The 26,370-nt window shown below is 52.0% G+C and overlaps 8 protein-coding genes across 8 annotated transcripts; 5 read left to right on the top strand and 3 right to left on the bottom strand.

Moving 5' to 3' along the window:
* Positions 1 to 1,005: 1,005 nt before the first annotated feature.
* On the top strand, positions 1,006 to 1,856 carry N7473_002223 (putative U1 snRNP complex component Yhc1; the record flags this gene model as incomplete). The annotated part of the gene is made up of 4 exons (XM_057148163.1): positions 1,006 to 1,072; positions 1,146 to 1,274; positions 1,344 to 1,421; positions 1,531 to 1,856. 4 exons carry the CDS (start codon positions 1,006 to 1,008, stop codon positions 1,854 to 1,856), a joined length of 600 nt encoding a protein of 199 aa, XP_057011817.1.
* Positions 1,857 to 2,268: 412 nt separating this feature from the next.
* On the bottom strand, positions 2,269 to 5,969 carry N7473_002224 (transient receptor potential ion channel family protein). The gene is made up of 2 exons (XM_057148164.1): positions 4,892 to 5,969; positions 2,269 to 4,831 (listed from the first exon to the last, which is right to left on the bottom strand). The coding sequence occupies exons 1-2, from the start codon at positions 5,256 to 5,258 to the stop codon at positions 2,961 to 2,963; spliced, it is 2,238 nt and encodes a 745-aa protein (XP_057011818.1). The 5' UTR covers positions 5,259 to 5,969; the 3' UTR covers positions 2,269 to 2,960.
* A 2,987-nt stretch (positions 5,970 to 8,956) lies between these two features.
* has1 (ATP-dependent RNA helicase HAS1) lies at positions 8,957 to 11,249 on the top strand. Its single transcript, XM_057148165.1, has 3 exons — positions 8,957 to 10,405; positions 10,467 to 10,727; positions 10,795 to 11,249. The coding sequence occupies exons 1-3, from the start codon at positions 9,089 to 9,091 to the stop codon at positions 11,047 to 11,049; spliced, it is 1,833 nt and encodes a 610-aa protein (XP_057011819.1). The 5' UTR covers positions 8,957 to 9,088; the 3' UTR covers positions 11,050 to 11,249.
* A 2,407-nt stretch (positions 11,250 to 13,656) lies between these two features.
* N7473_002226 (uncharacterized protein) lies at positions 13,657 to 18,566 on the top strand (the record flags this gene model as incomplete). Its single annotated transcript, XM_057148166.1, has 3 exons — positions 13,657 to 16,881; positions 16,938 to 18,335; positions 18,420 to 18,566. 3 exons carry the CDS (start codon positions 13,657 to 13,659, stop codon positions 18,564 to 18,566), a joined length of 4,770 nt encoding a protein of 1,589 aa, XP_057011820.1.
* A 1,064-nt stretch (positions 18,567 to 19,630) lies between these two features.
* On the bottom strand, positions 19,631 to 20,665 carry N7473_002227 (uncharacterized protein; the record flags this gene model as incomplete). Its single annotated transcript, XM_057148167.1, has 1 exon — positions 19,631 to 20,665. The coding sequence occupies one exon, from the start codon at positions 20,663 to 20,665 to the stop codon at positions 19,631 to 19,633; it is 1,035 nt and encodes a 344-aa protein (XP_057011821.1).
* A 391-nt stretch (positions 20,666 to 21,056) lies between these two features.
* On the top strand, positions 21,057 to 22,261 carry N7473_002228 (putative haloacid dehalogenase-like hydrolase; the record flags this gene model as incomplete). Its single annotated transcript, XM_057148168.1, has 5 exons — positions 21,057 to 21,226; positions 21,432 to 21,464; positions 21,561 to 21,770; positions 21,838 to 22,000; positions 22,067 to 22,261. 5 exons carry the CDS (start codon positions 21,057 to 21,059, stop codon positions 22,259 to 22,261), a joined length of 771 nt encoding a protein of 256 aa, XP_057011822.1.
* Positions 22,262 to 22,483: 222 nt separating this feature from the next.
* On the bottom strand, positions 22,484 to 24,230 carry N7473_002229 (zinc knuckle domain protein; the record flags this gene model as incomplete). Its single annotated transcript, XM_057148169.1, has 2 exons — positions 22,484 to 23,188; positions 23,244 to 24,230. 2 exons carry the CDS (start codon positions 24,228 to 24,230, stop codon positions 22,484 to 22,486), a joined length of 1,692 nt encoding a protein of 563 aa, XP_057011823.1.
* An 896-nt stretch (positions 24,231 to 25,126) lies between these two features.
* N7473_002230 (ORMDL family protein) lies at positions 25,127 to 25,911 on the top strand (the record flags this gene model as incomplete). The annotated part of the gene is made up of 3 exons (XM_057148170.1): positions 25,127 to 25,283; positions 25,437 to 25,795; positions 25,861 to 25,911. The coding sequence occupies 3 exons, from the start codon at positions 25,127 to 25,129 to the stop codon at positions 25,909 to 25,911; spliced, it is 567 nt and encodes a 188-aa protein (XP_057011824.1).
* Positions 25,912 to 26,370: the final 459 nt, after the last annotated feature.

A 26,370-nucleotide genomic window follows, 5' to 3' on the forward strand; every position in this document is an offset into this window, starting at 1 on the left:
AGTGTTTTCTCAAAGATGGCTGAACAAAGCCGATACTAGTCTAAGATAACTAACTATGCCAGTAAGGTCCCGACCAAGGGTGCCATCGAAGCATCATGCTATTTGATGGATGTAGACCCCCCAGTATATCCCACAATACGTTGCCAAGATTCCAAAAGCTTTATCTGCTCCAGTCGGGCTGTAAAGAATGCCCATGATCAGTTGTAAGTGGGAGGTATGGAGTGAGATTTAGTTACACTTCATCTTCTGACCATTGGAGGTCGAGAGTGGGATATATTTTCGGAGGGCTGGACTCCAGACATGACAGAGTTAGCTGTGCGGGTTAATTAATAGGACGAGATGCGCAGCACTTGAGAACTTGAAATGCAAATCTGTAAAAGCAATAAAAACGGACGAAAGAAAGCAGTCCTTACACTACCTTCTACATTGCTAACTTGCAAATCTGCTGCCCTGTTACTAACTTTCCGAGCGGCGCGATAAGCCACATTCTGCCTCTTCTCACCGCCCTGGAGACTCTCGCCGTTGAAGCTTGGAGACGACCAAGCAGTTCAATTACCTCGATTCTTCCTCACTCACGACGTCTGGACTATCGCAGGGATATTTCCACATCTTTTTTCATCCAAATATCTAGCCTACACCGAAACTCGTGACGAAACCCTCCACCCAGCGACCAATACCCCGAACGGCAATTTTCGTCCCTCTCCCGACTGCAGCTGAGGCCTTGCAGAAGCTGGCAAGATGCCGAAATATAAGTACCCTCTGCCTCTTCACGATCCTGATCTAAATGCTGACTCTATGTGAACTCTTTTGTAGGTTTCACTCCAAGCCCCGACCTCCACGGCTTCTCGTGTGCATGACTCGCGATTTCGACCCGAACGCGGCAATGCGATAGAACGCCTTTGATATCGATCACCACGGTCTAGACCCTCAGATTACTGACCAGCTGGCTGACCTTTGGACATCACATTAGGCGATTACTGCGATGTCTACCTCACGCACGACTCAATGAGCGTGCGCAAGGCGCATAACTCCGGCCGCAACCACCTCCGCAACGTGGTGGAATACTATCAGCGTATGTCGCTCGAACGGAACCACACCCTAATGCCCAACCAGATCTGGCCGAACACAGCTAACAACCCACCCAGAGATCGGTCAAGAGAAGGCCCAATCAGTCATCGACTCCATCACTTCCTCCTACGCCGCAGAGGGCAAGGCCGTCCCCAATCCCGCCATGGTCCCTCCCGGCGCATTCCCGCCTCCATTCGGCTTCCCAGGTACTTCACACCTCGATACCTACACAACTCACAAAGAACATAAATCACTAACACTAAATGTCCACCCAGGAGGTCCAGGCCAAGTCCCCCCTCTCCCATTCGGTATCCCACCCCCCGGAGCCCCAGGCGCCCCAGGAATGCCGCCTCGTACGTACCCACCCCCAAAGACCACCACTCCAGCGCCCACATCCACCTCCTCCTCCATACTCCTATTACCCTGATTCACCACCAGCTAACCCATCCACCCCCTGGCCAGTCCTCCCCGGCGGCCGCGGCATGCCATTCCCCCCATTCCCGCCCAACGCCTCCGGCACCCCTCCCCAAGGCGGTTTCCCTCCACCACTGCCAAACATGCCCAACATGCCCCCCGGCGCGGGCAACCTGCCTCCACCCCCGCCAGGCGGATTCCCGAATTTCCCTATCCCCCCGCCCGGTGCTGCGGGTGGATTCCCACCGCCGATGCCGATGCACCATGGTGCGTCGGATTCGCATTCGCAGATTCCGAGTGGACCGCGAGGATCGGACGCTTATCCACCTCCTCCCGGTGGAGGACCGCCTCCTGGTCGGGGAGATCGGTGGTGAGCTTATTCTAAGTATTCTAAGGTGTTATGCTGCTTCTCTTTTCATCTTTCTTTTTTCTATCGGTTCAATACCTGGTCTCAAGTCATGATCTCGTTGTGTTTGAGGGAAGACGCTGTGATGTTCCCTGCCATACGGGGGGTGGAGGTGGTTGCAGAGAAGCGAATGCGCCTCTCTCAGCTCGCAGGGGTCTTCCTTCGCTGGTTCTGTACAATAGCGTCTTCTGATTTTTAATCTGAAGTCCAGATCTTGAGATGACTGTTATGGGGAGTACTGTTTCCCAACAGCCCTCTCGGTCATGGACATGAAATGCTTCAACGAATAAAACACGGCGTTTAGGGCACATGGTTGATGTATGACATATTCCACCGTAAAACTGATAACCTACAAATATAAAGTAAAGTACAGCATATCAGACGAAACGACAGCTTTAGATTGCGCGAGATACGAGATAAATAAATCTCGTCTTTTAGACACTAGGACTATTTGTTTCATCGGAGTACATAGCGTACATATCACGCACAACCCCCCAAAGAGGTCGGGAATCAGAGAACGAAAGAGAAAGGAAGGGAGGAGAGGGAAGAAAAAAATGTATATTCCGAAGCCCGCGAGAAACCCAAGGCCAGATCTCCATAACCAAGATGCATCAGAACGCCAGGTTAAGCAAAAGAAAAACAAGGGACGAAAAGGGAAAGAAGAAGAGAGTACACGTCGGCCTTGTGGCGAGGATTGTATCCGCACGTCAATGTGGGAGAGGCAGAGTCGGGTAGTTTTGAGACAGAAGAAACAAAAGTGTGGTAGGGAGGGGAAAGCGGGTGAAGTAGGTAAAAGGAAAAAAGGCGATACACTGCCCTTAGGCAATGGATCAGAAGAAATGGAGGAAAAGGAGAAGTGGTGTAGTCGAGAAAAGTGCAAGCCACGAATGAGCAACAACATAAAGTGCAGTTAGACAGAGATTCAAAAATTCAAACAGATACCAGACCCAAAAAAGGATGGCGGATGGTAAAGGATCATAGACCATCGCTGTCCCACGCTAAAAATCACATATCTTCATCTCAGGTGGAAAATAAAAAGCAGGAAACCAATGCAGGCGAGTCACACGCCCATCTAATGGTCGTAGCCAGCACCCCTTTGCCAGGGACTGGCGTTGTTTTGCGCCCTATAGTTGGTTGCTAGCGCGGAGGCACCGACTGGAGCGTTGTCGTAGTTCCGCGGCGCGGGTGATGCTGACCGACCAAACTGGTCGTAGCCAGGGGGTGGCCCCCGGCTGCCTGAGTGAGTCGAGGCATTGCTCGGGAAGAGCGGTACTGATGGATCAACAGGTGAGTGAGGAGGCTGGTGACGGTTCAGATTTTGAGCGCTGTTGGCAGCATCGAGGTTGTTGTGGTGGTGACCAGTGACACCGGTGCCGCTGGAGATGGAGGCGGTATCGTCATCGAAGGGGTTTTGTTGATAACCGTTGCCGTTCTTGACATCACCACGAGCGGTGGCACCAAGAGCGTCCAGCTCGGTGGTCAGTTGGGTCTGGGACTTGATGAAAGACCCACGGTCATCCCGCATAGGCTGGTAGCGGGTATCGGGGTTCTTGGACACGACGGCGTAGACCGAGGCGATCAAGACGAGGACGAGCAGAACCAGAGCGAAAGCAGCGTTGTAGACGAAGAAAACGACTCCCATGACACCGATCATCATGCCGGGAGGGTTGAACACATCCGAGAAGACCAGCAGGAAGATGGCATTGAGGAAGTTGACACTGGCGATCGAGATGTTATAGATGTTGGTCTTCTTGTCCATCCATGGGCGCATCACGCAGACAGCGACCAGCATGGCAGCCTCGAGGATCACCAATGCAACGGTCTGAACAACTGGGGCAGGCTGGCTGAGACCAATAAACATGCCCTTGACCAAGATGTAGGCCAGGTACGGGACGACAAAGTAGTATGCCGTTGCGCGGTACTGCACATACAAGAAGCCCCACTTGTTCAGGGCCGCAGGATCGGAGTACAGGATATAGGCTGGGTTCTTGTGCATAGTGACAGAGCGCTTGGCCAGACGAATGACCTTCTGAGCAGCCCAGCCAAGGGCAACAAGCAAAGATAGGATCATAACCACAGCAAGGACCACCTCGGCGGCCGAGTCGCGCTGAGTGAACTCCCACAGGCAGAGAACGGTCATTTGCGGGAAACCGATCAGAGTGAGACGGAAGAGAATACCGCGAGTGACAACCTTCCAGCCGTTACGGAAGTCCTGGAACTTGTCACTCTTCATCTTGCCATGCTTGACAAGCAACTCGCAAATACCTTTGAAGGATGTAACGATAATGACCACCAAGCAGACGAAAACGACAAAGAAGATCAGACCAGTCAGGAAGATGTTGGTCTCTTCAATATTAGCGCGGAATCCAACACGTTCAATACCCCGCACCACAATCAGCTTTTGGCTCGAGCTGTCACGTTTCGAGATGATACTGGTAGCTCGCTTGATCAAGTTGATTGCAGGCTCGATGAAATCACGCTTGCGACGCTTAAGGACCTCGACGGAAGTATCACCCAGCTGTGAAAGAACAGTCGAGGGAGTACCGCCGGTTGCACGCTGATACCAGGTGCAAATTGTCTGCAAGAAACTGACGTGGATAATACCCATGCTCCACTGGAAGTTTTGGGTCCACGATTCCACAATTGGAGGCATGTGAACCGAGATCATACCAATCATGGCTTGGCCCTGCATGAAGCCAAAAAGAGAAAGCGCGTTCGCGGCAACGTGGGCGGCCGTGTTGGAATGACCTAGACCGGAAGTAATGGCAGACGCTGCCAGACCCAGACCGGAGATGATCGCAGTCACCCAAGCAACACCTAATTGATAGACACTTTTGTTGTTGGAAAGCGAAGCCTCGACACAGGCAATCTTCTCACCGGTGTCCTTCTTCTTGATCACAATCCGCACATTGGCATCGAGATCGGGGACGGTATAGGCAATGCCTTTAATTCTCAGCGATTAGCACACATTCTTCCTGGACTAAATTATATCATGCGACTCACCTGGAACATTGGAAGAAGTGCCTTCCGGAAGCGAGAGGGAAACTGGACCCAAATCAATGGGACCAGAGGCCATCGGACACATGCCCATGCCCTCAATCGAGCAGGGGTCAATCGTGCTCGAGTAAGCCTTGTATCCATATGCCGTCAAGCTCAAGTCAGCCACGACCTTGCCGGAGATATAGGAGTAACCATCGAATCCGATAGTGAGCGAGTTGTTTCCGGGATAGAAGACGACGTTGAAATATGTCGCAGTGAAATTACTACTTTCCATGCACACATTCAACGCATTGGATTCGAGAAGCTTGACAGCGGACGCCAGCGGCGCCAAAAAGGCGACGAAAAACGTGAGAAATGCTAACGACCTCATGCTGGCGAGTAGGCGATCAAGGTCGATGGAGGTAAGAAGGTCGGATGGAAGCGATCAGCCGACCGAGAAAAAAGAGTCGGAACAGGGACAGAGTATGACGGCGAGTGTCAGAGCGGTACTCCAGAGTACCACGTTGCCAGCCGCCGGATGCGGAAAGTCTGTCAGCGGCCGAGAAGGAGAGAGAGAATACGGCGGACACAGTGGGACCGGCGATAAATTCCAGATGACGCCGGATGTTGCGGCGATCAATGCTTTTGTGCGAGTTGTTGCAGTGGTGGTGGATTCGAGGGAGGCTGGTCACTGCAGCGTCATTGGAGTCTGTCGCGGGAGCGGGTCAAGTCAATCAGGGTGACCGGGGATTATTGTTGTTTGTAGCGAGTCGGGAGTCGTCAAGAATGTCTTGCGAATGGAAGAATATGAAAGAAAGTCGGTGGACAAGAGTCCCAAAGAAACAGGCGACGCAGCAAATTCCTGCCAGAGTCGAGAAGCTGAAGTCGTCGGAGTTGAAAGAGAAGCGGGCGGATGGTCAAACGGGAGGCGGGAGTACGTTAGGTTGGTACTAGTTCGAACCTAAAAAGGGGTGGATAGAGCGAGCGGACTGGCGACACACACAGTATGGCCGAGAAGAGCGGGGGAAGGAGGTTTGTAGTTGTTGAAGAGGTTGATTTCCCTTGGAGGAAAGGAACTTGAAGGAGAAGGGGAAGACGAGGGTTCGAAGGGGAGCCAGAAATGGGGGGGAAGAAGGGCGCTAGCGTTTTGCCTCTTTGGAGAGCAGTTCCAGTTTGTCCATCTGCCAGTCAGAAGAGAAGTGAAGGTGTCTCAGGGACAGGGCGGGTCCCAGGTGCAAAGTGGGAATTCTGAATGGGAATGTGGTAACTGGGTACGGTATTTTTGGAACCTTTTGAAGACTTTGGGCATTGACCGAGTCAGGACTTGGGGTTAAGGACAGGTATGGTATGATACTGTCATAGCATTACAGGACCTCCGCTTGGCACGCCTGGGCGGCGGCACACGGACCAATCAGCGATGATTACCATCATCTGATCAGTGTCATTCTATTTCGAGGGGGGCTGACTAACTAAGTTACCATACGGATGCTAAGGCCCAAGGGGAAAAAACATAAAAAAACATGCCTGTGATCGATGATGTCTACGGCGTCTGATTTCATGGAGATCGACAAGACCACACGACTGGCTTTGTATTGTTTGTAAACATCTATACAATTACGATATCAACGACTACACTAAGCCTCTCTATCATACCCTGATCACTGCCAGGGCCCTTAGCTTCGCCCAGTCTGTATCGTTCCTGAACACGCGTCCTCGGGAAAGGTTCTGGGCCCCCCGAAAGCGGTTGATGGATCGTGGCGGGCTTAAGCGGGTCTGCAGAGTGCGGATTGCCTCATCCCTCGTACCAAAGGAACTGTCGCCCCCAGATGTGGAGTGACCTGAAGCAGCGCTCACTGACTGGTTCCTGTTGTCCAGGGGAAAGAGGAAGTGGATAGTCTCTTTGCACATCGTAACCTTAGAGAGGACCTGTACCGTTCCCGGGTTCAAGGGCACAAGGGTTTGAAGGGTTCTCTAGGGTTGGCAAGATACAAAGGATTCAAGGTCGGTCTTGTCTAGTAGCGAGAGGCCTATGGTATGCTAACTAGCAATTAGCGGGCGCCAATTCTTTCATAAAATTGTACATACAATACCTGTTATTTTGTCTGCCTACAATGCCCAGCCTATCCCTCCTCTTTTGAAATGAAGAGAGTTATATGTACCCCTGAACCGAACAAGGGGGCCAAAATGGTCTATCAAGCGCCTAGAAGGGTACTCCGTACATTTTACTGTATAACTAAGTATGAGAACTCCGGCTCAGAATTGTACACCTTATGTCCTTCCTTGAGCTTATTCTTGTACAAGCCACTTAAGTCGAGTATACTCCGTACTTTACTCGGTATCATATCTCATGACCTACTGTAGATATGACCGATGACCCATCCATCAACCAGTCAAAGGTATCCAAGCGGCGGGGGCATGGCCGGTCATGCTCATCCGACCAAAAACTAAAAATTTGAATGCTTTTCAGCACAAAAACGTCTCGAGAGTCAGAACTCGAGTGGTGCACATAGCTGATCGACGAAGGGGTAAGATCCAATCTTCCTGGGGCTTTGGCGTTGCACAGCCTCCCTCAAGCACCCACCCAATACCCTAATTCCAGGCCTCAATTATTACTGCATGCTACTCCTACATACTCTAGGCTTCATCTTTCAGCATAAAATTCAATATGATTTTATATTCCTCGAAGTTTCAATACAAATGTGGGTCCCGCTCGTTAGATACACACTGACACAGACTTTGATGCCGCGTGAACTACATCTGATGCCATGTTTCAGATGTCGCTGTCTGTATCGATTCTTGGCGGGAGGCTGAATGATCTCTAGTCCACGTGTGCATTGATGTCTTATGTCTTATACATACAGACATGCTTTGTCTTTATATGTGTGGCATACTGTAACTATACTCCCAAGAATTTATACAAAGAATGATTTATACTGTACTACCTCCCGAGTCTTTTGTCCATCCCTGATCACCGTGCGGAGCACTGATCAATACGTAGATCACCACCCTTGAGTGCGCGTCATGACGTGAACTATCCCGTCCATTCTCCCGTCTCTGTAGAACGTCATCTCCTAGAATGCGATCGCCCTCGAGGATCAACTTTGAAGCTTTTCGCGAATTCTGAATCATGTTGCCTAAGCTGTCACCGCCCAAGAGCCATGGACGGCGGTAGGGGCTATTTTTGGATCAGGGTTTTGGGGAGGGTTGCGTGGCTTGTGACTGGTTCCTGGGTCCAGCTTTAATTTCACGCTCTTTGAACCCCTCTTTTGATTCGTCCCTGAGTCGCTGGGCTTGAAATCTCTGTTTTTTGTTCAAATACTCTTTGGTTGTCGTTGGACTTCGTATGAAAATGCGATTATCTGGCAGGCGCTGCAGCCCTATATCTCATCTAGCCTTTACTTAGAATACGAATAAACCTGTTGCGATTCGATATGGGGTCATATAACCCTGTTTACAGCCTTTCTTGTCTCAGGTCTATCGCCATGACAGGTGGGATAGTTTTCAAGACTGGAACATTAATCACAATAATAGACCATGCAAAGCCAGTGCTTGTCGGTCGCGTATTCGTAATCGTTTTAGCCTAGTTTGTATGCTGGACCTTGCACATCCTACCAGCACTGTACACGGACATTGTACTAATGTTCGCCCAAATTAAATGCCAAGATCTTGATACCCAGGCAGCATTTGTACTACAGTGCACAGCTCTTGGTTTGTAGCTCGGCAGCACTTTGCATGTTTCATCTGAGAGCTCTTGCGACCTGTCTGAGGTGAAAGGGGCTGTGAACAGGGTTCAAGAAATTAAATGTGAAGTTGTGATATATCTTATTCTCCACAGTGAGCAAGTACTCAAAGAGCGGAGGCATGGATTTTTAGGATTTGACATTCACTGATAGTGATGCGACCTCCATAGGTGTTCTCCTTGGCTTGGATCTGGTCTGTGAAAGGACATGTTTATGCCTTAATACCTTGGTGCCTGAGTGCCTGACTGCCTTCATATCAGGGCAGCAATGAAACACGCTATCAACACGTGATGTGGAGATTCTGCCCAGCCTCACCGGCCAGAAAAAAAAAGTAGCAACCCGATTTTCCGTAGCGATAGGATATCCCCTCGGAGATCAAAACATAACCTACGATCGATCCCAAATTAGCAGAAAACCTCGTGAGCCGATTTAATATCTTCCACTTGATATTCACAGTTTTTCCTGTGCAACAAGCGGCAAGATGCCAGGCCCCGTGGACTCCGCAAAGTCCATCACCAAGAAGCGCAAGAGAAAGCATGGCGCTCGTGCCGGAGCCGACGATGAGGAGGTTCCCAAGCCAGTCGAGGCTCAGTCAAGCCCTGCTGTGAAATCGAAGAAGGCCGCCGCCCCTGCCAAGCCTGCCACGGATAAGTCGACCAAGAAGCGCAAAGTTAGCCATTCACCAAGTGACGACGAGGAAAGCGCCAGCGAGGCCGAGGATGCCGAGGACGTCGAAGACAATGAGGACGAGGAGGATGTTAACGATGACGACAAGGACGACGTGGAGGAGGCCAATGGCAAGGGTGAAGATCTCCCTGTCATGGACCAAGTCCGTCTGCCGCAGATCGAGGGCGAGCTGCAAAAGTTCAGCGAGTTGAACCTTTCCGAGAAGACCATGAAGGGAATTCAAGATATGGGCTTCGAGACAATGACCGAGATTCAACAGCGCACCATCCCACCCTTGTTGGCTGGTCGTGATGTTCTGGGTGCTGCGAAGACTGGCTCTGGAAAGACTCTGTCCTTCTTGATCCCCGCGGTGGAGATGCTCAGCGCTTTGCGCTTCAAGCCCCGAAACGGTACCGGTGTTCTCGTCGTCTCTCCCACCCGTGAGCTGGCTCTGCAGATCTTCGGTGTTGCTCGTGAGCTGATGGCGCACCACTCTCAAACCTACGGTATCGTTATCGGTGGTGCCAACCGCCGCGCCGAGGCCGAGAAGCTGGTCAAGGGTGTCAACCTGCTGATCGCTACCCCCGGTCGTCTGCTCGACCACCTTCAAAACACCCAGGGCTTTGTTTTCAAGAACCTGAAGACCCTGGTCATTGACGAGGCGGATCGTATTCTCGAAGTTGGTTTCGAGGACGAGATGCGCCAGATTGTGAAGATCCTGCCCACCGAGGAGCGCCAGACCATGCTGTTCTCTGCCACGCAAACTACCAAGGTCGAGGATTTGGCCCGGATTTCATTGCGCCCCGGTCCCCTGTACATCAACGTCGACCACCGCAAGGAGCACTCTACCGTCGAGGGTCTGGAGCAGGGCTACGTGCTCTGTGAAGCCGACAAGCGTTTCCTGCTTCTGTTCTCATTCCTCAAGCGCAACCTCAAGAAGAAGATCATTGTATTCTTCTCCAGCTGTAACTGCGTCAAGTACCACGCCGAGCTTCTCAACTATATCGATCTTCCCGTGCTGGAGCTGCACGGCAAGCAAAAGCAGCAAAAACGTACCAACACTTTCTTTGAGTTCTGTAACGCCAAGCAGGGTACTCTGATCTGTACCGATGTTGCTGCTCGTGGCCTTGATGTTTGTCCTCCCGTTGCTCAATCGCCTTGTATGATATCAAACTGACCGCCTCCTTCTATAGATCCCCGCTGTCGACTGGATCATCCAGTTCGATCCCCCAGATGACCCACGTGACTACATTCACCGCGTCGGTCGAACCGCCCGTGGTGCCAACGGCAAGGGCCGCAGTCTGATGTTCCTGCAGCCTTCTGAGGTTGGCTTCCTGAAGCACCTCAAGGAGGCCCGTGTGCCCGTCGTTGAGTTTGAGTTCCCCAGCTCGAAGATCGTCAACGTCCAGTCTCAGCTGGAGAAGCTCATTGGCCAGAACTACTATCTCAACAAGGTAAGTCTCCGTTACAAAACAGCTCCCTCTATCTCAAATCATACCAGATACTTACTCTTTCTCCCAGTCCGCCAAGGAAGGTTACCGCTCATACCTCCAAGCCTACGCCTCGCACTCCCTCCGCTCCGTCTTCGACGTGCACAAGCTGGACCTGGTCAAGGTGGCCAAGGGCTTCGGTTTCTCAGCCCCGCCCCGGGTCGACATCTCGCTGGGCGCCAGTCTGAGCCGGGACAAGAAGCAAGAGCAGCAGGGCCGCCGGACATACGGCAGCCAGCCCAAGGGTGGTAAAGGCTTGAAATACAAGCGGAAGCACGATGACTAGATAGACTACTCCGAGGTAATTTGGAAGTATGTGAGGTGTTGGTGTCATTTCTTGTTTGCCATTTTATTAATGGCTCATTTGATATGTGTGAGTTGGATCCACAAAAGTGTCTCGTCCCTGCATCTTCATCTTGGGGATTACGGCGTTGATTAGTGTAGATATATTTATTTTATTCATTTTCATTTTCATTCTATATGGACTCCCGTTTTCGCCCTATTTGATTGTCATCTTCTTCGTATTCTTCATTATGTACGACCCCTATGTACATGTAGGATGATAGCCCAGGAATGCTTCGGATGTCGACCACTGCCATGTGGAAAGCAAGAGGCGTCTGTCTCCCACGTGGGGAGTGGCATGCAACTGGATCTTTAGTACCACGAGAACATAATCGAGAGAATCCTGCCTGTTCGTCTATTCAAGAGCAGCTTCTGGTCAACCATATTGAACGGAATGGGGATCATTGGAGGAGGAATCACCAAACATCAATGAATAAGCCAACGCTACCCCGGAATCCATCCTGACTGGAATTTTTCAGTTGCTTTCATATCGGCGACGAGTACGGAAGTTGTCATATCGAATTTACATAGTAGTCAACCTATGGATTGCCATATTTTGTGACATGCTTGCCTGTTGCAGCCATCAGAGTCTATAAATGTGTACGTAATGTACAAGCAGAAGCAGGCCCGATGAAAATTCCCAGTGACTTGCATGGCCCCAACAGGAATCGTTGCAGCAGTCTCTTTGCCTTGCATAGTAAGCAGGTTATTCCGCTAACTCGTTAGTTCCCTGGATTAGACATGAGCATTCAAAAGTAATTACTCCGTAGAATAGTAAGAAAGATGTACAATTGAATATATCCGCCCGACACGTTATCGGCCAAGTCTGTCAATCGCGGGGCTGGACAATGACAGCCTCTCGTATGGTTGCTCACTGGCTACAACATCGGCCAGGATCTTTGATGTGATGAGATGGATGAGTTGGCAGTTGTTGGGGCCAATCACGGGGTCCTCCGCAGCCCTCCCCCAGCCCTGTCAGTCTGCCTAGAGCCCGTTTAGTCTGTGGAGGGGGACTGGTTGGCTGGCTGGAGGGTAGTTCGGAGTACGTTGCTTCGTACTTTGTTTCTTATAAGCCTCGTCGGACGATTGACTGGTGAGTTCTGTCAGTTATTGTCTTGCTGGTCAGGCACTACTAAGAATCTGGTCAGTTTGGAGGAGGATAAAGGGTCCCGTCGTCAGGGCGACGACTTTGCCCACTTTTGCCCACTTTTCGCCGCGGTTGAACCGGTTCAGCAACTGGGCCAACGGATTTGCGGCGATTGCCAGCGGCCGCCCCACGGAGGGCCGCAGGTTTTTGTTGGTCCGTGTTGTGGTGCTGGGTGTGACAGGCGGAACGAACAGGTCAAGTCATGGGTCGGCCGTGCGTGGTGGTTGTATTGCCGGGGTGATGGGGAGATGGGGAGATGGGGGGAGGTGGAGAGATGATGGAGAAGGGTGGAGTGGAAGAGGGAGATAATGTGAGGGACGGAGGATCAATTAGTTAGGATAGTATGAAAGATATGGCATTGAATATAGTAGTAGAGCAGTGAAAGTAAACAAGATAAGTTCTATGTAACTGTACATAGTGTCAAGAACCAAGGAACCACCGCGGTCCGCCCGATGGGATCCGCAGCCTAAACCCACGGCTCCGTTTGTTTATTCCATCAACACAGTGTGGACAGAGTAAGTTTGTTTAATGATCACGTAGAGTTTCCTACTGATCTAGACTATCAATTTTTGATTTTGTATACCACTATCTTGGGAAGATCTGGGATGAACTTGTGGAGGTCCCAGCCATTCTCTTTTTTCTTTTTTTGCGCGGGAGGCTGGGCCACTGTTCACCACCCAATTTGGGTCGCTGCCGGACGTACGACATCCTCACTGCTAGGTACTTACCCTGCTGGCCATCCTTCGGCTGATGGACTCTGCAATTAATTCTTCTTCTCTCTCCATTTCTCCATTATCTCTCCCTTTCTTACTCAACCTTGTCTTTCCTCTCCACACTCTCATCCCCCTGTCTCTGGGTCTATCCCTCGCATAATCGCATACTCACATCTCGTCTCTTTCTCTCCCGGGCCCTTTTCATGTGAGGAGATCGGCCGAAACGAAGCTCGTTCGAACATCAGCCCGCATAGCAACCACCTCACACCGTTGCTGTTTCTCTCCCTCTCATCCTCCTTCTTTGCTCCCACGCGGTGGTGACTTGCGCTGGTACGCTTCTTAATACTCCTAATATTCGAGACATTCTTGTCTCTACTACCCCTCCCTCCTTGCCCACGTCGTTCTCCATCTCCCCGATCCTCGACATTCCTACCATAAGCCTCCCCCACCGCCACCATCACTACCACAATTCGTGGCACCCCCCAATCCGATAGCACGGAACACCACCAAGTGACCACAATCCCCCCTTTTTGCAACAGTCTACCGAGATCCATTCTTCTCGATAGGAGCATGCGATTGTCGGGCTGAGGAACCGGGAGCAAAAAAACAAACGGGCGCATCTAGAGAGAAATAGAACCAAAACAGCTGCCCCCGGACACCCCTCCTCCTCCCAGCCTGCCCTCCTTCAACCATGGGGGTCGACACCCGCAGACCTATTCTCCCCGCTCCTACAGAATCCCTTGTCGACACCACGGGCGGCAGTACTACGGGCACAGATCTGGCAACTGACATTTCTCGCCGCACAGACAAGACGTCGTACTCAATCCCAGACGACGGTAGCCCCATCACTGTCTCCACCCGGCCTCATCGGGACCGGGACGACAAACTGTCGCGCTCACATCGTGACTCGCAAACCTCCCTGCTGATCGAGTACTTCGAAGGCGGGAAGGAATCCGGTGGTGTGGTCTCCAGGCCCAGCGTGCGAGTTCGAGTTACTCCCTCCGGGGCCCGAAAGTCCAAGAATAAGGACCGGATCCAGATCACCGAGTCCAGCAGTCGCAAGCCTTCATACACCCGGCGCATTTCATTTACCTCCCCCAGTTCCAAGCCCAAGCAGCTGGCCGAGTCCGGCTTGGATGAGCAGAGTCTGAGCGAAAGCAACTCGGCTGACGAGGAAGGTCAACATTCGTCGCAACGCCCGCCCGTGGAGATTGAATTTGTGAATCGCGATCACGGGAGTGAGCTCTCCACTGTCTCGCGCGATACTCGATTCGTGCTTCCTGCATCGGACATCTCGTCTATGCCCGCCGACAGTATGCTCGACGCTACTTCCTCGGCCGGTCCCCGGCGCAAGCGCAGCCAAAGTATGGAGCGCGGTGCCAGTCGCGATGACAAGGATCTCCTCAAGACACCATCTCGACAGCGCAGTCGCAGCCTTAGCAAGGAGCGCTTTGCCCATCGAGTCGCTGAGAAATTGAGCGGATCACCGCAAGAAGTGTCCAGCGGCAAACACAAACATAAACATCGGAGCAAGAGCTCCCGCAACAAGGACTATTTGGAGGCCGAGCCCAAACCATCCCGTCGGAAGTATCATGAGGACGACATTATCCCCAGCCCTGAATCCAGCTTGCTGAGCACCTCGGCTGTCTCTTCCAATCGCAAGTCTGGTGATCAATATTCCATTCGATCCGGCGCCTCCAAATCCTCGATCAACAACCCAAAACTGTTGGAGACGGTAGAAGATGCCATTCGAAGGTTGATTCTGCCTGAGCTGAAAGAGCTTAAGAAAGACCAGAAGGTCATGAAGAATACGAACAGATTTGAGCGAGAGCGCGACATGATGACAAATTACTCATCTACCAGCTCCCGAGATGAGCTGGGTCGACGATTGTCCAAGCATTCAAGTGCACCTGACATTATCAAGCCAAGAGTTGTTCTGAACAAGGACAGCAAGGATGAGGGCATCTTGTTAGCTGAATCAGGGCCACGATCGAGGGACATTCCCAAAACACGCAAATCCAGCAAGAGCAGCGAGACCTCTGACAATGCCTGGGTGAAATGGGGTCGACCAGAGCTCACTGAGCAGGACAAGCTGCGACGGCAAAAGAGTAAGGGTCTTCGAGATGCCCAGGCAGCCGGACGTGTGGGCTCGGCTCTGACCGCGGTGTCTCTCAAACATCACGACTCCCAGTCCAGTCTTGGCCAAACCGAGCAAACCGAGCGAAGAGACAGTGGTTCTCGAAAGAGCGTTGAGAACTTTGGCGTCACTGAGACTGAACTGGTTTTCAACAAGCACAATGTCCCGCGAATGCCGATGCACAGCGAGATTGATTCTGAGCTGACCAGAGCCTCCTTGCTCTCTGAACGTACCGAGAGCCCCGGCCCGAACCAAAACATCCTGCATGGTGAGGTGCTTCGCGGGTCTCCACGACAACTTGCTTCTCCGTCCTTGCGAACACCCACGAGAACTCCCTTGGATGCAGGACATGAGCTGAGGATGCGCCATGGAAACCAGTCACAGCGCGATCTCTCTGTCCACAGTGCCTCCGATCGCGACCTGCGTGGTAAAAGTCAGTCGCCTGGCACGGACTATGGGGAAGGGGCTATTGCTGCTGCCGCCGCCGCCAACCTGCTTGATGCTGCCCACCCCATTCACGAGGATCGTTATGAGACTGGCCGAGCTTTGAGTCCTATTCAAAGCGTGGCGAGCGATCAAACTGAAACTTACGGCCAGTATAAGAATCAGCGTCTTTCCGGAGTCCAACAACATGAGATGGAACCCCGTCTTTCAATCGATTCTCTGTCTTCTGCGCCAAGCACCGACCTAGCCCGATCTACTCGAAATGGCGTCAGCCCCCACAGCCAACAGGGTGAATACAAGCATGACGATGAGGTCCCAGAGCTTGGGTATGAGCACTCCCGGCATGCTTCAGAGGAAGATCTGTATGGAAATGATGAGGAATCTCGACGTTCCCTGGGATATGCTGACAGCGAAGTCGATTTCATGGACCGGGTGAAGGAGGGTCAGCATGTTGCGGAGGGTGCCGCTGCAAACCCCCAGTTCGTCCACCCACTTGGTGTCGAGTCTGCTGTCGCTTCCTTGATGGACCCTTCTGTCCTCGAGTCTCAATCGTCAGGGCATTCTGGCAATCGCTCTCAGACCGAATTCGAGCGTGCGGGTAGCCGAAGTCCCGAGAAGCGCGGTAGCCCCCTGAAGCAAGTCCAAGAGGCTCCCAGTCTCGATGAGACCTCTTTCCCTCGACGCATGGGCGTCACATCGCCGCCTCAGAGTGTCACTCAGTCTATTGAAGATCTGGAGGAAGCGGGGATCGCCGCTGCCGCTGCCCGTGGCCTTGACAGTTCTCTCGCCGATGCAGAGGAGCGCAGTCAAGAGTCCGAGTCGGAGATAAACACCAACCCATCCATCATTCAAGGTCCCATTGGTGGCGTCGCTCCAGTAGACCAGGATCACTGGGCTGCTGCACCTGTCTCTTATTACGATTCCCCCGCTGCTCAAGCTGGTGCAAACGCCCAGGGTGCCCAGCGCAGTCTCGACGCCGAGTACTATGAGACTGCCCGGAATATCTTTGGTGGTGATGATTACATGATTGACCAGCATGATGGTCAGCTGTTTGGTACACCTCCTGGTGCCAAGGATGAAGGCTACGTCTCAGCTGCGAACCCCATGTCCCCAAGCATTGGCACGCCCAAGCAAGGTACCCGCGGCCTGGGTGCCGATGCGGCTGGAGTTGGTGCTTTTGATAGCCCTGCTCAAGCGGATGATCCGTTTGATTCGAATCATCAGCGCCATTTCAGTGGTTACTCTCATGGAGTTGCATCGCCGCTTTATGACAGTGCTACTGGACGTGGAATTGAGAGGATCCAGTCCAAGGATATTGTCGCTCTAATGGATCATGTAAGTTGATTCGTTCACACCTCGCCCAGACCAAACGTTTACTAACCTTATTTCAGCTTACTGTTCGCGATGCTCAACGCAACGCTAGAGATACCGAGATTCTGGTCACTTTGGTCCGAAGCGCTGCTGAAATGCGCACCTCGTTTGAAGAGATGAAGAAATTCATTGCTCAGCAGGATGAGATGCTTCAGGATTCGAGTGGCAAGCAGCACAACCAAACTCTCAGGGCTCTTGGTGGGCCTCGACCTCTACCTCCGAGTGGCGCTCGAAGCCGTCAATTCAACATGGAGGATGAAGAGGATCTCCAGGCCAAGCGGAAGAACATCTTCAAGCGTGCTCTGAAGGGCCTGAGTCTGAAGTCTGGGAATGACCTTACCAAGATTGAGGGTATGCTGGAGCAGTTGCTTGACGAGGTTGAGGCCCTGCGCGAAGGTCAAGGTTTCACTACTTCTCGTAATGGTCCTAGGGGCGTTGACCCTAACGATCATGACGCGAGTGGTCAGAACGGTGCTCCCTTGGGCAGCCGCTCTCCTTACATGGGTAGTCCTCGACCTGCCACTGCGGAACGCCGTGTCGACACCGTCCCTGAAGAGGATGACGATGATTTGGAGATCGACGAGGGTGACCCCTATGTGACTGCCCATCTCCCTGTTCAAGAGCCTGCCCGCCACGAGCGAGCCGGGTCCATGCCTCTTGCTACGCCTCCTCGCAAGCCTGTGGCCACGGGAGCCCGTAGCACCGAGACGACCCCCAAGAACTCCGCCGACAAGGCCCGCAAGCACAAGTCCAGCAGCTCATCAATCTTCCCCAAGTTCTCCCGTTGGTCCAAGACGACTGCCTCGTCTATGGGTGACAATATCCGCAACAGCATCCAGCCCAACCGCAAGGAACGCCCTTACTCTGAAGTGTCCCGCTCTGGCTCAGACCTCGCCCAGGATACATACAAGACGGGTGACTACTACGACCCCGAGGGTGACGACCGTATTCGGTCTACCTATACCATTGATCAGACGCAAGAGGAAAACCGTCCCCCATCTCCTCTGGTTCCCTCCCAGGTCTCCGAAGCGCCCAAGTACCGCGCCCACCGCGGCAGTCTGGATCTGCAGCACCCTCAGCCTCGCCAGGGTCCCACCGGCCGGTATCAGAACCAGCTCGAGAACCAGGCGCAGTCATACACTACTCCCACCTCACCCAACTCTGAACAATGGGGTTCCAATCCCAGCCTTCCACCCATGAACCCCAACCAAAATCGCTACAGTGTGGGCAGCCGTCTATCCCCCATCTCCGACGCAGGATATTCAGAGACAAGCACCCGCACACCAGGTCCTCCTCGCCCTCCCAAGGTCAAGGACAATGGACCTCTCGTCCCCGAGCGTCCACCCAAGGTCCCCGAAGAAGAAGACCAGACACAAGCGCAGACACAAAACTACAGCGGCGATCGCGTTGCTTCAAGGGTACGTTTCGCTTTCGAGCAAGCCGCTCTCCGATTCACTACCCCACCCCAACAAGCAAACATTTCTAACCCCATCCCTCTACAGAGCTCTGCCATCCGCTCCCCACCTACCCGCAAACCCACGGGTCCCCGACCTCTCACGTCCGGCGGCGGTGCCTACAGCCCTAGTAACATCAAGCGCAAGCAATACCGCGGCAGTCCGATGCAGATCGACTATGACGATGATTATTGAGACGTTATGACCTGACCGCATTGTGATACCCCGGGGGGCTTGTATTTGTGTCTTGTCTAGCGAGTTTTGTTTTACCCCCTTACAACATTTCCTTTTTCATGTTTTTCAGTATTCTTTTGTTCTCATGTGATGACTGCTGTTTTCTTTGTTCGGCATCATCGATCACGCCCTTTACGACAGTGACGAAATCGCGTTTTGGATTCGAGGGTTGGATCTTGAATCAATTACCCTCATCATCGCTTATCCCATCTTGTCTATCTGTATCTGGGACACCAAACATCCCCATCCCTATTCCATTCCATCTATGAGCCATGGTGATCTAAAATCTTTCCTCTATTTCTGATCATGAGCATGAGCGTGAGCATTCCATTTCATGTTTCCTGTCTTGTCTTCCTCGCCTCCTGTTAATAGTCATCAGATGGATGGGGCAATCTAGCCAGCATGTTTTGATTTTCTTGACTCTCCCGGATTCCGATTGCGATTCATCTTATCATTTGTGACTCTTTTCATCCTTTTGCGTATTGCATTGCCGAATCCAGGGCTGGTCGCTGGGTCTTGGTTGTAGATAGTGGATATAGTCCTTCGTTGGTGCAATTTACAAGATGCTCAGGTCTAACTGTTCGGTTAGACCAAGGACGAGATTTTTCAGGTTGCAGGCTTTCTCCTTTTCTTAGAAGGTGATGCCGTGTAGATTCAAATGATCTATTCATTCACTAGCGTTCCATATCCCGAGAAGGTAAGGGGATATGGACTTGAGGAGGATTATGTTCTTACAGCAACTGGCCACTCGAGGATGGAACATTGCTTTCGCACTATCTCCCCACCATTTCCATGCAGTGCTATATGTCTTGTTCACGGACCAATCTTGAAGTGAAGCTGTCGCTTGTGTTACATATCAGAGTAGAAGCAATGGAGACGATAAAAATTGAATATTGAACTCTCAACGACAAAAATGTCAAACCTACTCGCAACCATAATTCCCATCGCTCCATACCAATCCGACTCCAGAAAAGAAGAGAAGAAAAAAAGACAAGCAAAAAGACAAGCAAAAAATGCTCTCTGCCCTAATAATCCGAAAAGGGCCGCACATGAGTCGTCCCCTTCTCACGAAACGACGATAACTCCGTAACCAAGGAAGTGTATTCGCTGACCGGAAACTTGGGCGGATAAGTCTGTGTCGAGTGGGTTTTGGTGGTACGATTGCTCTCAAGACTCAGATCAGTCAAGTTGTTGTCCGTGTAGTGTGATGACGAGTACCGTAGTGACGAGTACTGTAATGAAGATGGTGGGATGACAGCGAGCGAAGTTTTGGGCTCATCAGTTGAGACCGTGGGGGAGTTGATGATGGTGTTGATGCTGGGGGTGGGCTGAATTTTTTCAACAGAGTTGAGTTCAACAACCTCCTCAATGGGAATGCCGTGGACTAGCTGGACGATTCGTCGCTGCTCTTCCTGCTGAAGCTGTGGCTGCACTGGGGTGGGCGGCGGGGCGATGAGACCATGGTGATTTCCATTACCGGCCAGAGCGATGTTTGGGCAACTGGTTGATGGAAGAGTAGTGTTGCTCATGCCGTCATAGTACGAGAAACCGGGATAATTGTGCGCTCCATGATTGGTTGACACAGAAGCAATTTGCACAGCATCGGTAGCCGGTCTCTGATTCTCGTGGTGCAAGCTGGGCGAAAGACTTCTTCCAACTGCACCGGGATGATAAACCTGGGGCAATTCGGCGAGCTCCACGACACGTGGGAGTGCACTGCGTACACGATAAAAGCCCAGGTGCGAGGCACAGTGGGCAGTGGTAGACCGGTGTGAGAAAGCATCCTCATGCAGGAAGGCGCTACTCGGGACTGGTGAACGATAGATTGGTGGTGGAAGGATCTCAACGATGATGTCAATGACCCGGGTTTCAGTACGCTTGATAGCGTTTTTGAAGGGTCGAGGACCATATTTTAAGGGCCTGAATGGGTTCAGAATGAAAGAGATGGCGTAGAGGAATTGAAGGTAGAAAAGGAAGAAGACGAGGGAGATGGAGGTTCTGAAGGAGATGGGGAGAATGTGGCGAGCGAGAGGAGTATGAGTGGAATAAGTCAATGCCATTTTGATGACTCAATATCAGATGAATGCAGTCTGAAGGTGGTGGGAATGCCGTTGAGTGGAAGTGTTGTAGATAGGAAGATAGGTGGTGAAGGTGAAGGTGAAGTTGAAGGGGAGGATAGGAAAAGTGCAAGAGGGTGGGAAAGTGCAAGAGGAAGGAAGGTGCGAATGCCAAACCTCCGAGTCTGTTTTGAACCAATTTGGATGCTGTTTGCACCCATTGATTTTCATGACAATCCAGAGTATAGATCCCCCTATGTATTTCATAGATCCATAGATCTCAAAAGTGGGCCCTCCACTCCAGCCAACTCCAATCTTCTTTCCCGCCTGAACTCCGCTGCAACCTCCTCCACTCACTGCCATCTCCATCACAGTTTCCCCCAGACTTGAATCCATGACGAGTCGCCTCGCATCCCTCCGCATTGCCAAACCTGCCATTATGTCTGCCATCGTCGGGGATTGTGCTCATCTTCGCCCGCGGCGATTTGCCCCGCTTGATGCCGAAAAGGCGTCTGACGCCCCAGTGCTGAAGGGGATTGTCTTTGATGTGGACGGGACTTTGTGGTAAGTATACATTCAAAATGATTGTGATCTAGCTATCGGGGTAGTCCAAAGTGACATTTGTTCTCTTGATTGGCTGTGTGCATATTTTTGCATGGTTCGATGCAGCATGCAACCATTTATCCGAGGAAAGCCATCACTACTTCGGAGAATGTAGCGTTGGCTTCAAATGCATTATAAAAGAGATCAAATTAACCATTGACACTAGTCTACCACAACACCACATGTTCACCGAAATGAGGTGAGTCATGTTCTCTATCAGCGGAGCTTGAGATATGCCACTGCTCCCCCGGAGGCTCTTCCGTGAAAAATAATATCCTCTAACCATCAGCTCCAGAGACGCCCTCGGCATCGACAAATCAATCGACATCCTGCATCACATCCGCGATCTTCCCACACCGGAAGACCGCGCCGCGGCCGTCGCCAAGGTCCAAGCCGTTGAAAGACGCGCCATGCTCGAGCAACAGCCTCAACCAGGCCTCGCCAAGCTAATGGATTACCTGAAATCCCGCGGACTGCGACGAGCACTCTGTACGCGTAATTTCGAGTAAGTCAGATCAATGCCTTCCAAATATCAACACCCTAGTATCGTACTTCTCACAGAGGAACCGCAGAGCCCCAGTCCACTATCTCATCCAGAATCACCTCCCCAGCCACATCTTCCTACCCATCATCACTCGCGATACACCCAACCTGCTTCCGAAGCCCGATCCAGCGGGTATTTTGCACATTGCCCGTGAATGGGGGTTGACTAATCGCGCGGAGAATTTGATCATGGTACGTTGATTCGTCTGATACCCGCAGATTTTTACCCTTTCTATTTTCTTACCATGCTGTATACAGGTTGGAGATAGCATTGACGATATGACATCCGGACATGCGGCCGGGGCGGCAACGGTGTTGCTGGTGAATGAGCGGAATAGTCATCTGCGCGAGCATGCGCATACGGATCTTTGCATTACTCGGTTGGACGAGTTGATTGATATTCTGGAGGGGGGATTCCTTGGTAGGGAGGGGCAGGATGTACATGAGCCATGAGTAGTATCAGATGGGATTGGTATGCATTGAGCTGGGTTATACACAACATACCCGGGTCATGAATATGATATGCATAGACGTTCATTTCATTTGGGAATGCTGTATAGACGTGGTGGTCATATACAAAAAAGGTCTAATTGATTCTGTATAACTGATGTACAAGTCCCCACAAACCAAAGGTCAATCAAACATACACTGGGCGTTACTTTCATAAGTGATCTATCACGGTCGCCCTCCACGGGGCTTCCCACCGCGCCCACGGCCACGACCGCGATTCCCACCACCACCTCCCCCTCCACCTCGAGGAGGCGGGCCCTTAGGACGGGAGAATGGCGGTGGCTTGTTTCGAGGCTGATCTGAGCCAACACCGCTACCAAACTTGATGGACCCGCGACCTCGGCCACGAGCCGGAGGGGGACCCTTTCGGGCACCCTTGCGGGGCATCCCGTCTTCTTCGCTATTTGATGGCGGCGTGCGAGCACCATTACCACCACCGCGACGTCCCTTGCCACGTTGATAGCTCGGCGGAGGGGGACCTTTTCGCGACGGTGCTGCTAGGTTCAGATTGGTGATGCTGGCAGGATCGATATCCTTGAGGGTGAAGCATGCAGTTTTTTGTTGGAGGTCTGGAGGGAGATGGGGGCAGTCTCCGATCAGATGGTTCCCACTTGTGCAGTGGGCGCAGGAGATGGAGACCGAAATAGTTTGGGAAACGGGTTCCCGCGATGGGAGACTATGTGGGTGGTCACAGTCGGACTCCATATGTGTCGAAGAGCCGCAGTAATCACAGGGGACTTCGGCGGCGGAACTTTTGAGGGCAGAGGGGCAGTCGCCTTGGACATGGCCTCGTTCACGGCAGCGCTGGCATCTTCGCCAGGAGGGGCATTGTGTGCTTATGTGGGTGTTCCATGATCCACAATGGACACACTGTATAGATGTCACGTTAAAGATAGTTTCATTATCAAGTTTGAACGATACGTACCTCCTTGGTAGGACACACTTCGGCCATGTGGCCCTGACGAAGACACTCGATGCAGCCAACCGGAAGTTGGAGATCGATGGCATTGACGTCTCGATCCCAGTATACAAATTTAGCCTGGACATCCATATCATCCTGCTGCAAGTCCAGTAGGCAAACAGGCGCAGTGGGATACTTTTGAGAGAATCGCTTGAAGGCCTCCTCCTTGGACTCGGTTTGTACTGAGTCACCAGTGTTCCCGTTTGACTGTCCATTGACAGGGCCGTTGGTAGGACTCTTTCCCATCAACAGAGACTCTGGGTCATAGTCGTCCATCCCATCTCCCTTGGTGCCAATATTGAGCATGAGCGAATCGTCGGCTTCGGAGTCCAGCTCTGAATCGTCCGAATCACTCCCGGTGTTCACCTCGCCTTCCTCCGAGCCTTCATCATCATCAGATGACGCAGAGGCACTGCGGCTGCGCCAGTATGTACCGTTGACGGCTTTGAATTGCTTTGCAGAAGTTCCATTTACCGTGCTGACTGCGGTACTTCCGTTGGTCTGCGGCTGCGCCTGTGGCTGCGGCTCCGGTTGAGCCTGGGGTATAGATGGAGACGGCACTTGCGAGCCCGCCTTGCGCTTCCCAAGAGTCGTCCTCACAGCCGTCTTCTTCCCTTGGTTCCAACTGATCGCCGGCGCAGTGCTGCCCGCATGGGGATTGACGGGTGGAGGCACATCTTGCGCATCAGACTTGTCCGAGGCACTATCTGAGTCCGAGCCAGAACTAGAAGTATCATCAGGGTCGACCTCTAATGAAACAGCGCTAAAGGACGCGCCCTTGGGGACGAAGTCGCTGAGATCGCTGGCTGTGCGGGATCTGTTGCGGCGCCGCTTTTTCGTGGGACGCGAGTCGTCGCCGGACTGGGCTCGGGAGGAAGGAGTATTTTTGCGGGCGTGCGGGGCGCCAAACGAGGCCGTTCGCGAGTCGGCCTCGTCTCCTGAATCTGACATGGCCTGTGGCTTTAATAGGAGGGCTGATGGTCGGGAGAAGTTGGTTATCGGAGATTAAACTGCAGGGCAGACAAATTTTACGGTTGGCGGGAAGTGCCAGGGGTGCAGGAATGGTGGGTTTGTTTTTCTTAATGGGAGGCAACATGGACTAGAGAGCGCAATAGAGAGAGTAGTATCATGGCAGGGGTCGTATTCTAAATGCTGTAGATTATCTGGCACGGTTTGAATTGCTTCATGCAGACTAGCCGTATGTTCTTCGATGAAGCTGTCTCCACGCTGATGCATAGGAGAAGTATCAGAGAACTCCGTCCCCTCCATGTTTTCTATTTTTGTCGGCGCTCAAGTCTAGACACAGATGTCTCCTGAATCTAATAATGTCTCCTATCCATAGACAACGGGCCCATCGGAGTATTGAGTCTTTGTTAGGAGTAGTTAGTTAGTTAGTTCATTTATAGTTAGCCAGTTCGTCGAAGGAGTTCGTCTGTGCAGCTCGGAGCTGTTGAAGTCTGCACGTGCCGAGCCCAAGTGCCATTTCCCGATTTCTGATTCTTTTTCTCTTTTCAAGTTACATGGTTGTACTGAATTACTGAGAGCCCGATCGAAATCCGAGCCATTCATCGACTGACGAGTGTTGGTGTCAGTTCAACAAGATAAGATCCCCAGGCAGACAAAAAACGAGCCAACCCCGTGACCCCCGAAAGCCGATCCGCCCGACTCCAGTTCTGGACTTCTGGGCCGTGTGAGCCACCTTCATATCCCCACGCTCCTTTTCCCTTCTTCCCCCCTCAACCATCCAACTCGAGCTTTTTCTCTCCTTTGCTCGAGCATTCACGCTGGCGTCCAATACTTCCAAGTCGTCCCTGCTGGTCCCTCGTGCCATCTCTTTTTCGCCCGAGATGGACGGACCACAGCGGTTATCTCCCAACACCCAGAAGCAGGGCCGCCGTAGGCGGTCCAGCAGCATCATCTACCAGGAACCTGCCGAATCTATGGAACATATCAGTGACCAGGCGGCCTTGCCCAATCTCAATGCTAACTGGGTCAATGCGAAGGGTGAGTCGAGCTTGCATGAATCTCTTTTGACCTTCCAAAGTGTCCCGACCGAACCGGTGCGGACACGGTGGACGGGAATCTCCCCACGGGAAGACGGAACGACCACCTATATCACAGAGCTATGCTGACTAGGAATGTTGTCGCGTGAAACAGGTGCCTGGACCATCCACTTTGTCCTCATTGCCGCGCTGAAGATCTTGTTCGATATTATCCCCGGTGTCTCGCAGGAGACCTCATGGACCCTCACGAACATCAGCTATATGTTTGGCTCGTTCCTCATGTTCCATTGGGTGCGGGGCATCCCGTTCGAGTTCAACGCTGGTGCCTATGATAATCTCAACATGTGGGAGCAAATTGACAACGGCGACCAGTATACTCCCGCCAAGAAGTTCTTGCTCTGCGTGCCTATCGTGCTGTTCCTCCTCAGCACTCACTATACCCACTATGACCTGACCTACTTCACCATCAACTGCCTGGCCACACTGGGAGTTGTGATTCCTAAACTGCCTTTTGTATGTGGTCCCCCATTTCTTCTAGACTTATCAAATTGGATCTGACTAACATGTTCCATTTCCAGTCGCATCGGCTGCGGATAGGTCTCTTCTCCGACATACCCGACGACTCATAGTATTTACTTTCATTTCTCTTTTTCATTCCGCTTCTTTTGCTACATCGGCGTCTTCTGGCCTTCGAGCTCGCTTCCCGTGTTCCATTTTCCTCTTCGAAACCACCGAAAACCCCACCGAACCTCCCGATTCCTCATAAAGAAGTCCTTGCATTGCGTTTGATCCGCGGAGTTGTGAATCTGTCGTTGGCTGTCGCAAATCTGTCCGTTTCCTTATTCTCTTTCTTGACAAATATGAAGACCGCAGCAAAGCCATGAGCTGTGGAAACAAGAAGACAGAGTGGGACACTTAGTTCCTACCTGTTCTTTTGGTTGGGTAGTCTAGATTTTTCTCAGCTTTTTAAAGCCCTGCATATCTTATACCACACCCATCTTTGATGCTCTCTTGTTTTTGTCAATTTGTAAACTTAATCATTCTGTTGTTGCAAATATCTGAGTTTCTAGCCTCGGGCAAAGATGCAA

Source organism: Penicillium subrubescens (genome assembly GCF_028828155.1).
Source record: "Penicillium subrubescens strain IBT 31985 chromosome Unknown utg000002l_segment0_segment0, whole genome shotgun sequence".
Classification (NCBI taxonomy): Eukaryota; Fungi; Ascomycota; class Eurotiomycetes; order Eurotiales; family Aspergillaceae; genus Penicillium; species Penicillium subrubescens.

Excerpts from the sequence above, each read along its gene's own strand:
- has1 (XM_057148165.1), top strand. The coding sequence starts at position 9,089 with ATGCCAGGCCCCGTGGACTCCGCAAAGTCCATCACCAAGAAGCGCAAG. Across the intron at positions 10,406-10,466 it reads TTGCTGCTCGTGGCCTTGAT|ATCCCCGCTGTCGACTGGAT; the intron begins GTTTGTCCTCCC and ends CTCCTTCTATAG. Across the intron at positions 10,728-10,794 it reads AGAACTACTATCTCAACAAG|TCCGCCAAGGAAGGTTACCG; the intron begins GTAAGTCTCCGT and ends TCTTTCTCCCAG.
- N7473_002224 (XM_057148164.1), bottom strand. The coding sequence starts at position 5,258 with ATGAGGTCGTTAGCATTTCTCACGTTTTTCGTCGCCTTTTTGGCGCCG. Across the intron at positions 4,832-4,891 it reads CACTTCTTCCAATGTTCCAG|GCATTGCCTATACCGTCCCC; the intron begins GTGAGTCGCATG and ends TGAGAATTAAAG.